General features: G+C 36.5%; 1 protein-coding gene across 7 annotated transcripts in view; it reads right to left on the reverse strand.

Moving 5' to 3' along the window:
• Positions 1–7538: 7538 nt before the first annotated feature.
• Positions 7539–13082, reverse strand: part of LOC127945829 (trichohyalin) — a 50547-nt gene continuing 45003 nt past the window's right edge. For 6 of the 7 annotated variants that reach the window (XM_052541913.1, XM_052541911.1, XM_052541910.1 and 3 more), the window contains 8 exons: positions 12749–12896; positions 12434–12539; positions 12179–12338; positions 11429–11536; positions 11266–11352; positions 11012–11177; positions 10670–10746; positions 7539–8585 (listed from right to left, as the gene is read on the reverse strand). In XM_052541913.1, coding sequence (XP_052397873.1) covers positions 8514–8585; positions 10670–10746; positions 11012–11177; positions 11266–11352; positions 11429–11536; positions 12179–12338; positions 12434–12539; positions 12749–12896 — 924 coding nt within the window. In that variant the 3' untranslated portion in view covers positions 7539–8513. Of the gene's footprint in view, positions 8586–10111; positions 10183–10669; positions 10747–11011; positions 11178–11265; positions 11353–11428; positions 11537–12178; positions 12339–12433; positions 12540–12748; positions 12897–13082 lie in introns of all 7 variants that reach the window. The other variant, XM_052541909.1, reaches the window with a different exon arrangement.

Below are 13082 nucleotides of genomic sequence, written 5' to 3' on the forward strand. Positions count from 1 at the left end.
AGTAGATGGGATTTATAAAGACAGTTAAAACGTACTATTATATTTTGTGCTTATTTTGTGCAAAAGGGATTAACAAATAACAATAATAATAATACACTCCTTTGCATTCAAAAATTGAAATCAATTCAAATGATCTTTGATAGTAATTGTGAGCCACAAAACGTCTTATGCTGACCGCTTTGCCTGATGCATGGAAGATGATGTGTGATCAAGCAGAAAGGTAATGCTACTCTAAGCTTTTAAGGTGATTGTTAACAAAGATATGCCTCCTTGCAAACAAACTGTAAAGGGTAAACACTGTAATACACGTTTTATACTCAAGTCTATGCAGATGTTATAATTTAACGTCCGAGCTTTGACTCTATGATGCATTTTATTGGTTTGAAAGTGAATGTTTATCAAAAACTGTGTAGACGAGTTGGATGAAATTCAAAGAAAGATGGTGGAAACATTTTAAACTGAGGCTGCTTTTCTAGCTTTTCTAACTTTCTTACTCCATCTAATATCATGCAGTCAATATAAAATACTGCATTATACAAGGGAATTATACAGGCCATGTAAAACCTGAGCCACTATGATATCTGCCATGTTCCTCAATTTAATTAGTGTCATACCAGGAAAAATGTTGATAAATTAGATAATGCAGCAATTAGTTTTGCTGACATCAATAGGTAAATGTCCATGGGGTGTACTTACTTTTTCACATCACTGTGACGTCATCAGGGATGTGCACTATTCATGCCTTTGAGAGAGCAAACATGACGAAGAACTGAAAACTGCCATCACTTAAGTTGTTTCAAACCTGTATGAGTTTCTTTCCTCTGCTGAACATAAACTTTGCTTATGTTGAGATAATGAGAAAATTAAGTTGTTATAACGAGAAAAAAAACTACTTTCATCATGTGGAGATAACGAGAAAACTAAGTTGTTATAACAAAAAACTGGTGTGTGTTACCATATTATTTTCATTTATTTTAATAAACAAACAGATCTATTGCGCATAGAATTTTTTTTATCGTTTACCGCAATTTGTTCTTATTTATCGATCGCGGAAAATAAATAGGAAATCTCACACATTCACAGAAATAATAGATTACTTCCGTGATAAAAAAAATTAAAAATAAATAAGGTGGATAGTTTAGCGTCTAATTATGACTGCGGAATGATGCTGTGGAATACATAGAATTAAACAAGTCATTCCACGTGCAATCATCAAACACCCGCCAGCAGTGAGTCTACACCAAACCATCACTGACGAGGAGGACGATACAGACCACATAACCACTGATCATTTACATATGTATTAATACATCTCTCTCTGTTTGTGCTCAGGTAGGATGCTTCACACCGGAGTTCAGCTCCATCTGTGGCTTCCGTTTCCATGGAAACATGAGAACGTTCTCCTCGCAACGTTCTAAAGGCCAGTTGCATAAACACAGAGACCACAGTAAGACTGTGTTTTAAGAATTGGTTTGACTAAGTCTTTTCAGATTTAAATTAGACCAATCTAAGTTTTTATATAAGTTATGACCAGTCTCTTGCAGCAAAAAGATCGGTGTGTAACTTTTAAGACTAGTCTTAGCAGTTTATGCCACTGACCACAGCAGCAGGTGTCCTGCATCGTCTTCATGGGAAAACTAAAGCCACTATACTTCTCCAGTTGATTAATCACAGTATATTGTTTTGTATTGTTTTTTGCTCAATGTTATGTTCAAATGTGAAAAAAAAAACATAAATATGCACTCATTTGCATAAAGTGAATGCTAGGTTTCATTGTGTTGACATTATTTTTTCACAGCGGGGATTTTGGAGGATCTTTAATTTTTATGGCTCTGTTTGTCCTGTGATACTTTATTGTTTTGTGAAGCACATTGGCAGGGGCGGATCTACACCCCAGTTGGCAGCAACGAATTAAAGGTTATGGCCAATTTGAAAATTTACGAGCGCGAATCTTCCGCGAATCATAATCCCGCTCCGAACTCCCGAACTGATTCAAATGATTCGCGATCCCCAAACTGACTCAAATGATTCGCGAACCCGCTTTGAACTCCCTAACTGACTCAAATGATTCGCGAACCCGCTACGAACTTCCGAACTGATTCAAATGATTCGCGGTCCCCAAACTGACTCAAATGATTCGCGAACCCGCTTTGAACTCCCTAACTGACTCAAATGATTCGCGAACCCGCTACGAACTCCCGAACTGATTCAAATGATTCGCGATCCCCATAACTGACTCAAATGATTCGCGATCCCGCTCCGAACTCCCGAACTGATTCAAATTATTTGCTATCCCCAAACTGACTCAAATGATTCGTGAACCCGCTTTGAACTACCTAACTGACTCAAATGATTCGCGAACCCGCTACGAACTCCCGAACTGATTCAAATGATTCGCGATCCCCATAACTGACTCAAATGATTCGCGATCCCGCTCCGAACTCCCGAACTGATTCAAATTATTTGCTATCCCCAAACTGACTCAAATGATTCGTGAACCCGCTTTGAACTACCTAACTGACTCAAATGATTCGCGAACCCGCTACGAACTCCCGAACTGATTCAAATGATTCGCGATCCCCAAACTGACTCAAATGATTCGCGAACCCGCTTTGAACTCCCTAACTGACTCAAATGATTCGCGAACCCGCTACGAACTTCCGAACTGATTCAAATGATTCGCGGTCCCCAAACTGACTCAAATGATTCGCGAACCCGCTTTGAACTCCCTAACTGACTCAAATGATTCGCGAACCCGCTACGAACTCCCGAACTGATTCAAATGATTCGCGATCCCCATAACTGACTCAAATGATTCGCGATCCCGCTCCGAACTCCCGAACTGATTCAAATTATTTGCTATCCCCAAACTGACTCAAATGATTCGTGAACCCGCTTTGAACTACCTAACTGACTCAAATGATTCGCGAACCCGCTACGAACTCCCGAACTGATTCAAATGATTCGCGATCCCCATAACTGACTCAAATGATTCGCGATCCCGCTCCGAACTCCCGAACTGATTCAAATTATTTGCTATCCCCAAACTGACTCAAATGATTCGTGAACCCGCTTTGAACTACCTAACTGACTCAAATGATTCGCGAACCCGCTACGAACTCCCGAACTGATTCAAATGATTCGCTATCCCCATAACTGACTCAAATGATTCGCGATCCCGCTCCGAACTCCCGAACTGATTCAAATTATTTGCTATCCCCAAACTGACTCAAATGATTCGTGAACCCGCTTTGAACTACCTAACTGACTCAAATGATTCGCGAACCCGCTACGAACTCCCGAACTGATTCAAATGATTCGTGATCCCGCTCTGAACTCCCGAACTGATTCAAATGATTCGCGGTCCCGCTGCGAACTCCCGAACTGATTTAAAGGATTTGCATCCCCAAACTGACTCAAATGAATCGCGATCCCACTCCGAACTCCCGAACTGACTCAATCTGCCTAGGGCACCAACTCCCAGAGGGGGCACCATCCCAGTTGCTCCAAAAAAAATAAAAATAAACTTCCTCCATTCTCCCATCTGCGATCGCGACCGCTCGCACCTCATGTTTGCGGCTGCTGAATGTTTAAAATTGACTGATGAATCCAATCCAGCGAAGAGAAAAGAAAACTAAAAGTAAAAAAAAAAAAAAATACAGAAAAAGTTGGCTTGAGGTTGGACATTGGATGAGTCTCAAATTTAGGGACTATCTCTAAAGTTCTCTAAAGCCAAATACAAACAAACTATTTATGTTCATGTTATTACAAATGCCATGTGATTGCTTCTGTTACACTTACAGGACGATCAAATCCTTGTTTAGGCTACTGACCAAACATTTAATTTAAATATTCACTAAATCTTTCATTTTTGGACACCTTTTTGTTATAGATGACTTAGCCTTTATCATTTCTTCAACAAAAAACATGCATATCACAACCCTTACAAAAATAAACCATGGTTTTATCATAGAAAAACTGCTTAATTTCTTTTTGCATGATTTCTGAATCATTGAGAGTCATAAATTAGAGTTATAGGCACAGGTAAATGTTGAGAGCTACAATTGTGATTTGTAAATAATGCAATTTATTAATTAAGTTTTTGATTTGATTAAAGTTATTTTTTTCACCCCTATAGTAGGTGTTTTTTTTTCCATCATCCTATTTGAGGAAGGGGGGCACAACAATACAATCCTGCTTATGGGCACCCATTTGGCCAGCAGTGGCCCTGAAGGTGTTGTTATGCACATCTCTGGGAATGTGTGCTCTACTACACACACACACACACACACACACACACACACACACGCACACACACACACACACACTGAAGCACGCGTGGTGTTTTCAGCTCTTCACTATATTGATGCATGATGTAGGATACACATGTGCACGTCAGCGCGCTATGAGAGGATTTCACAATTTCATTTGATAAAACTATCGTCATTCATTCGTATCGTATTCACAGACTGACAGAAACGGCAATGTCTTTACAACGATCTGTCAAAATCAAATCTCAGTATGACTTATATATAGAAATATAGTACTATTGCACAGTAGAGTATGCTATACTTCAAGTAGGCCTATTAGCTAATAATAATAGTTTATTAATAAACACAGAAACTCTGTATACAACTCACCAAAAAAACAAAAAAAAAGTTTGGTCTAACTCGAAATTAGAAGAAATTATGTACGAAATTGCACAGTAAAATATAGCCTACTTTAAAAAAGATATACTAAAACATTATTTTAAAGGAATATCACACAAGTTTTCATAGAAGTTTTAATTTAAGCTTGCCAAAACAATAACATATTTTTCAAAAACAATTTCTAAAAGTTTTGATAACACTGAACCTTTTATAACGCTCTTAATTACGTGTTGATGCATACTGTATGCATTAGTGAGTGTGTGGTGCTTTATGGGGTATGGTCACTTATTCTTTATATGAACTGTTTCAAATGCAAGACATTGATTGCATGAGATTAAGTTTGTAAATGATAGCCTGTGCCTTTTGTAGTGTGCACATATATTTATCATCAAACTGTGATAACTGTGACTAAATTCAGTATATATACTTCTGCCATATGTTGCCACCCCTCAAAAATCCGTCCCCTTCTCGCCACCCCATCAATATTTTTCTAGATCCGCCCCTGCACATTGGTCAGCTTGTCTGTATAAATGGAGCTATATAAATACATTTTGACTTGACTTGACTTTATCACCCCATGAATCAGAAAATACTGTCGACAGCCAGAATATTTTCTTTCAGGCAAATTATTTGTGAACAAACACTTACTTTCAGAATGTAGTTAAATTTTATAAAACACAGAAATCTAACTGAATCTGGTGTACTGGTGCTTGATAAATGGAGATTTCTTACTACTTTTTGCAGGACAAAAACAAAATAGCTCTGAGAAAACAGTGATAAATATATGCATTGAAATTGAAACATACAGATGCATATATATTAAATGTAATAAAATCAACACTTAAATGTGTATTTGGGATGTTTTCTATCCACTAGTCTGAAAGAAGACAAATAATGGACGAAAAATAGACCAAAATCTCCAAACTTGACAAGTGTCTGAAATAAAAATAAAAACACTGTTTGAGTCTGCAGTGGGAAAACAACAACAACAACAACTATTTACTAAATGAATCAGGTTTGTCATTTAACCTTCCTCGAAAGTTTGGGCTGTTGTTGAAGTCTTCTGAAGTCCAGACAGATCACACACACACACACACACACACACACATTAATGAATAATGCAGAACTTTCTGCATTATTGAATGCTGAACTATTAGCTGCATTAATTTAATTAGTGCAACTCAGGGCAGTTCTTGAAGAATATATTTGCCCCTACATAGATTTGGTTTGAAAGACATCATGTGTTGAGATGAGTGACAGACATGTATGATGGGCATTTCACACAGCAAACCCACATATGCACTTACATAACTGTGATCATCAAGAGTTAAGGGCAGAAACCATGTTTGTATTTGTGCTCTGAATCCTCAGCTGACTGCTGGATTCATTATTCACTGCTGAGCAGCACAAACACTTCGTTCTTCAGTTCAGCACAGTGACTAACAGCCATTCAAACAGACTCATAATAAAAATAGTCATCCTCTATTCACCATGAGTCATTAATACAACATTTGCATATTGTCATGAGGGGGATTCGAGTTCTATAAAGGACAAAAAGCAAAAGGATCATGTATGTTTAAAGGAACGCTTTTTTTGAGCCAAGTGAATTTTGAATGGAACTAAAAAAAAAAAATAATAATAATAATAATTAAGTTGCACGACTAGTAGACAGGGACCACAGATGTAAATTAGCTTTACAGCTAACTCTGGTACAGGGCTTGAACTGTGCACGGTCCCTGTCAAATAAACTAATAAAATAAATAAAGTGCTGTGACATTTAATATTTTTATTTTCACAGAAGATCAAAATGTCAAAAGTCTCTCTTTTTTTATACAACAAAACTAGATAATTACTATTTGTTTGTTACAAAAACATTATAAAAGACAAAATTAAACCTTCCCACAAAAATTTCAAGGTCAGTCCGGGTAAATTAAAAACTGAGACAGGGTTATTATTGCAGACTAATACCATTAAAAAATAACAAATCTTTATTTGATTATAGTAACTGAAATAAATACAAAAATTATTTTAGCATTTTTTAGTGTTTAAATGTAAATAATAAAATAACAAACTCAATAAAAAACATATAAAGGTAAAAAAATAAATGTATTAAAAGGCAAAAATGACCAAAACTTTTAAATCTTAACTAAAACTATAAAAGTATACGAATTATATGATATTGTAATAACCCTGGACTGAAATGACAAAAAAAAAACAAAGAACTCCTGAGTAAAACTGAACAGTGACTGCCCTCTGCTGGCCACGACAAAAATACTTCTTAAACGCAACATCCTGCACATTACAACATACTTTGTTTATATATATATATATATATATATATATATATATATATATATATATATATATATATATATACACACACACACACACACACACACAATCAAGTATGGGGCTTATGGTTGCATAAACTGATTACCTCTTGGCTAACTGCTAGTTGGTTGAACTAGTTAATAAGACATAGTTTTAAACAATGTCTGTGTTTCCCACATAACACATGTACGTACGTCTACAAGATGTCTGTTAAAGATCACTTTATCTGGAAAGCATCTGCTGTGTACAAACATCTGTCAGACTTCTTTAAGATGTCAGTTTAACATTCTTTCTAAATCATAAACATCTTAAAGACATCATCTTCTAAAAATCCTGATAATTTACTCACCCCATGTCATTCAAGATCCATATCCTTCTTTCTTTCTTCAGTAGCAAAGAAATTAAGGTTTTTGAGGAAAACATTCCAGGATTTTTCAATTAGAATAAAAAACAAAAAACTTTTTAACCAGGCATTCTTGCGCATTTGGGGTTAAAAAGTATATGAATAATATTAAAGGATATTACATTTTCTTTTTAAAAAGACAATGTATCACTGGATTTTTGCTTCAAAAACATTTTTTATTATTACAAATATATCACATTCACGCATAACAACATAAAAATAATCCTACACATGTAAGTAGGTGTAGACATACCGCTTATAGATAGATATAAAGATTTTTTTTTCCTCTATGCAGACCGATAAAACCAATTATTTACAAAGCCAAAAACTAATATTATTATACAGTGAGTTTTCTTTGTTGTGTGTTCAACACTTTCTGAATTCTAGAGCAGAAGGAATAATGAACCACGTTTCGAACACAGAAATCGTGCTTCATGATCATGCAAAAACCGTATAAAATAACACGACAAAATTATTCAAATGTCCCACTTTCAGATGGAAATACAGGACAAAACAAGCTCACTATCAGTAGCCAAACAAATGCTTTGTGATGCAACACCCACAGCAGAGATCACGTTTGGTTGCTTTATATAATTTTGCACGTCAGAAGCAACACAAAAGCGATTAAAACAGCAATTAGATTCTGCTCAAGTAAATGAGTCACATTACCCAGCTTACACAAACCACATTTCATCTCAAAGATACAGTACTAGAAAGCTGAAAAAGTGTTATCACGTACACGACTTATTTACAATATCATTGGCAAAATAACATCTCTCGGTGTCAATAATTAATAATCATAAAAATGTCACCAGCACTCCTATGAAGACACAACAGCAGCCATTCAGAAGATACTCAAATGAGAAAACACACACACACACACACACGTCTGAGTGTGTTCATACTGTGATGATGAGGTACAGCTTCAGGACCGAAAAACACCAAAAACATGAGGTTCGTCAGAGCTGAAGATTGGCAAAAATGGTCCGTGTCAACATTGAAACGTCACAAACAATATTAAAACAAAAAAGTTCTTAACCCCTGCTTTATCTATCAACCGAGAAGATCTAAATAGAGTCAATAAAAGAGCAAGCACACAAAACCAGAAGAAAGAAAGAGTGTGAGGCGTGTTAGATCTTTCTAGAGTCTTTAGCTTCGAACAGCTTCATCCTCTCCTGAACCGTCAGTCCCTCCTTCAAACTCTGAAAAAGAACGAGAGAAAGATGAGGTGAAGGAGAAATGGGCCGTTTCCATATTTAAATATAAATAATAGGGATGCACGATAATATCGGCACAACATCGGTATCGGCCGATAAAAGCTTAAAATGATAATTATCGGTATCGGCCGATATGAATATTTCTGCCGATGAGCCAAACCGATATTCTCCAAGTGAAATAATTGACCTGTTTTTCAGATGTGAATGTCTGTCTACATTTGTAAAATAATAAATTGATGGTAGAATCAGTACAGAAGAGATACATGGATTTCTCTTCAGTAAAATTAAAGTTTAAATATATCAGTATATATGTGTATATATATCGGTATCGGCATCGGCCAAAATTATTTAGAAAATATCGGCATATCGAATATCGGCCAAAATCCAATATCGTGCATCCCTAATAAATAAGACTTCAGTCGACTGAATACACTGCTCAGTTTCAATCAAGTCATCTGTAACTGTGCCACATTCAAACATTATTTTAAAACAGTAGAAATCATATATATGCATGCATGCAAAATAAATATGATTTATCCTGTTTTAAAATAATGTTAAATGTTGCAAAAAAATTTTTACACGCCTGCAAAAAGTGGTTTCCTCGAGCGTTTAGTGTGTCACTAAAAATGACCATTAAAAATGAATTAACTTTATTGCAATCTGCTTTTATGACTTCCCATGATCGTCTGTTTCACACAAGGCAGTTTCTTAGAAAAGTTCAGACCGAACTTTGATTCAATCAGCTTTAAACTTCACTTCTGTGTATGGGAACATGCACGATCCTTAAAGGGGCATTCTGGGAGTTTTAAACCAAAGTCTGTTTCTATATTCACTCATTCTAGCTCCATTTCTTTCTCTCATCTTGTAATTCACTGGCTGTTGTTCCTTCATCGTGCAACAAAACACCAGCAAAAGATGTTCACATGAGCTCGCTGCACTGACTAAACACACACACACTTTGTTTTTCATTTTCATCACACACGAACAACTTCATATAAATGCAGTTTAAAAGCAAATGTTCATTTACAAACAATTAATGTCTAAACAGGGCTATTTGAACACCACAACACAAATCTCACACACACACACAGAGCAAGAAACCCCAACATAAAAACAGTCCGAACACATAACATTGAGATAAATGTGATCTGTGCTTATGTGTCTGACTCCCAGATCGGGTTAAGTTGCAGGTGATTTTCAAACTCATGCACGATTCAAAGACAAATACGAGTTTACTAAATACTGCATTACAGTATGTAATGTATACCGCCTCTCATTTTAAATACAGCATTTAAAACAGTAGGCATTATTTTTATGCTAAACCTTTCAAACTGTATTGTTGAACTCACATGAGTGGCATCGAGTTATCTTGTGCATTATTTTATTATATTGTGAAAAAATGTCAAATCAGAGAAGTTGAAATGGAAAGTCAAGTACAGTATGATGTGCAATACGCTCCATGTTCCATGCAAACACAGTCCTACTCTCACAAAGAGCGATGTCTGCTTCACCTGTAGGACCTGATGGGGTCACGATGGGGTCACAGCGGTCAGCAACCCCCCGCCAACCCCTCCCTCTCTGCCTGACAGGACAGCACACACACATGTGAGGACACACACACACACGCACGTACACACACGCACGTGTACAGTGTCCCATAATTCACACATGTAAATACTAGGGCTGTCACTTTAAAAAAAAAAAAAAAAAAGTTTTTTATAAATTTGCTAACATTTACCATCATCTCAAAAAAATATAAAACAAAATAGATAAAATACAAGAATTTTGTCTGGCATGAACAGACTGACAAACTCTTTTGTTTGTAGTGGATCAATAATCTGAAAATAAGAAAATATAAATGGACTTTTTGTAGTTTCTATCAATGCGTTACTCATCAACCACATATCATTTTTTATTATTTTTATCGACTGACAGCCCTAATAAACACAAGTATATCTTTCCCAAACACTTCAGCATAACATTAAACGATCGCATAATCCACAGGAATATCCATACTCTACTCTCAGTGGCTGATAAGTGTATATTTATGACACATTTTGACCTCTCACCTTTGACCTGACCCCACGTATCTGTCTGGATTTTTCTATCTTCAGGAAATCTGGGTTGCTCTTCGACTTCATGATGTCTGCAAAGAACACAAATACACAGACCAAGTGAAATGTTTAGTTTTTGTACACACTCTCAGTACAATAAATTAGGAGATGTTTGGCAACTGAAATGATCGAATATGAAATTAGATTAACACTGATTTTGTATTTTGGATGAATGGAAATAGTGCTTTTTTGTGCACTACGGAAGAAACAAAGTCATGCTGACAATATGAGGGTGGTTAAATAATAATAATGACAGAATTGGCATTTTTGCATGAATCGTTCCTTTAAATGTCTCACCGTATCCAGCAGGAACGCCACTTCCTTCAGCGTCTAATTCCCCAAGAGCTTCTGTAGCGGATAGAAGTTTCTCCCTCAGCTTGTTAATGTCACAGTCCGCTTTAGCTTTGACGATACTCAGCTCTGTGTAAATGTCCTTGTACTTATCCGAAGCATACTTCTTATCCTGAAACACACAGGTGAACGACATCTTAAGTTCAGAGAGCGGTTAGACAGAGACATGTACAGAGCGTCTAAATGTGTGTGCATATTACTCTCAGTGCCGACTGTAGCTCGTCTTTGAGAGAGTTTATTTCCTGTTTGAGGTACTGGATCTCCGACTCCTTCACTCGCAGCAAAACCTGCAGCAAAACAAGGTTTAATAGATGTTGTGCATGACAGCGGATGGAAATTCAGATGACAGGGTTGGTGCTGTACCTCCAGCTCATAGATGTCTTTGCCTTGTGTCGGAGAGGAAGCGGATTTGTCTTCACGGATGCATGAGTGCATTCTGGTGATCTCTTCATTCAGACGGTGATTTAGTTCCTGTGAATATGATCGTGGGGAACTTAATTAGCTTCTATTGTTCTTAAGACAATTTTTTTTTGTGCACTGGTCAATTGTGAGAGTTTGCCTTTCACTAGTGGAAAGAAAACATCCAAAATGCATATTTATTGCACTTTATTTCTGTTAGTGTTTCAATACATTAAAGGCTGTTTTTATTCAAATTACTTCTTCCATCAATATTCAAGTTTCTACTGAAGAGGTTTGTTAATATATAATTCACCCAATTTTATAAAACATGTTATTCCTAAAAATGGTGTAAATGTATTTTATTCTGGCTGCTTATAGTATTTTATCATTAAAAAGATCCTTTAAAACCCCTCTGTGGCAAATTTCAACTCCATTTTCAACAAAATGAAACATTTTGAACTTTGCTTTATCCTATGTTCAGATTTCAGTTCTGGAAATGTATGCAAATTTGTGCATATCATTTGCATAATATTACACTTCTTTTTTTTATCCTATTCACGTCAGGTGTCTTGCTTTAAATTTAGATTGACAGCCCCTGGAAAATTATTTATTATTATTTATATAAACTTGGTATTTATAATAAGACTACATTTTATTCTCTTTATTAAGCTGTTCCTCTTGAAAAAAGCATGTTTTGAATAAGTTCATGCTGACCTGGTTGTGTATGTGCAGTTTCTGGTTTTCTCGCTGGCACTGTCCCAGTGCCTGTCTCTCAGCTTCCAGCGCTTGAGACAAATGTGCGTTTTCTAAACACTTCTGAGAATACTGCTCAGACAAAACCTCCAGCTCACGATAGATAGACTGCAACTCTTCTCTATATTGGCAAAATTAAAAAATACACACGTCAAAACTTCCATTCGCTTGGTAAAAGCATAATGAATAGAAGCACATCTTCCTTTGGCATCTTACTCATACTGTCTGCGCAGCTCCTGAACGTCTGCGCTCACACCGCTCATCTGTGATCGATGCGTCTTCCCCAGTTCCTCGCGATGAGCGTTTTTCATGGCTTCAATTGCTGTACACAAAATAACCTACTGTGATGCTTCAATTCCTATGCATTAAACTTGTGCAGATGCATTTATTAGAGAGCTAGATATTATGTTGCATTATACATGACACACTTAAAGTGGCGTTCACACTGACAGCAATTTTCAGCGACAAACAAACCATAAGCAATTCCATTTCAAATTCGTAGTATTATATATACAGTGATGCATTTATTACCAGCAATCGTGGCGTTTGTTTCCTCCTCCAGCAGTCTTTCTTTATCCTCCAGAAGTTTCTGTATCTCTCGCTGATGTTGCCTTTGGATGTCCTCGATCACCTTCTGATGCGTCTCCTCCATCGCTGCAAATCCACGCTCGCATGTCGTCTGCATTCCACATAAAACATCAGATTGCATACACAGACAAACACCAAGCATCTCTACTCCATCAGGCTCTCTACTAGGGCTGGGTATCTGCAATTGATTACCTGAATTGATTTGGATTCAGATTCAGTTAATTATGTCTTAGTGCATTACTAAAACATTGATGGTGGATAAAGTGAATACTTTACT

Source organism: Carassius gibelio, chromosome A24 (genome assembly GCF_023724105.1).
Source record: "Carassius gibelio isolate Cgi1373 ecotype wild population from Czech Republic chromosome A24, carGib1.2-hapl.c, whole genome shotgun sequence".
Classification (NCBI taxonomy): domain Eukaryota; kingdom Metazoa; phylum Chordata; class Actinopteri; order Cypriniformes; family Cyprinidae; genus Carassius; species Carassius gibelio.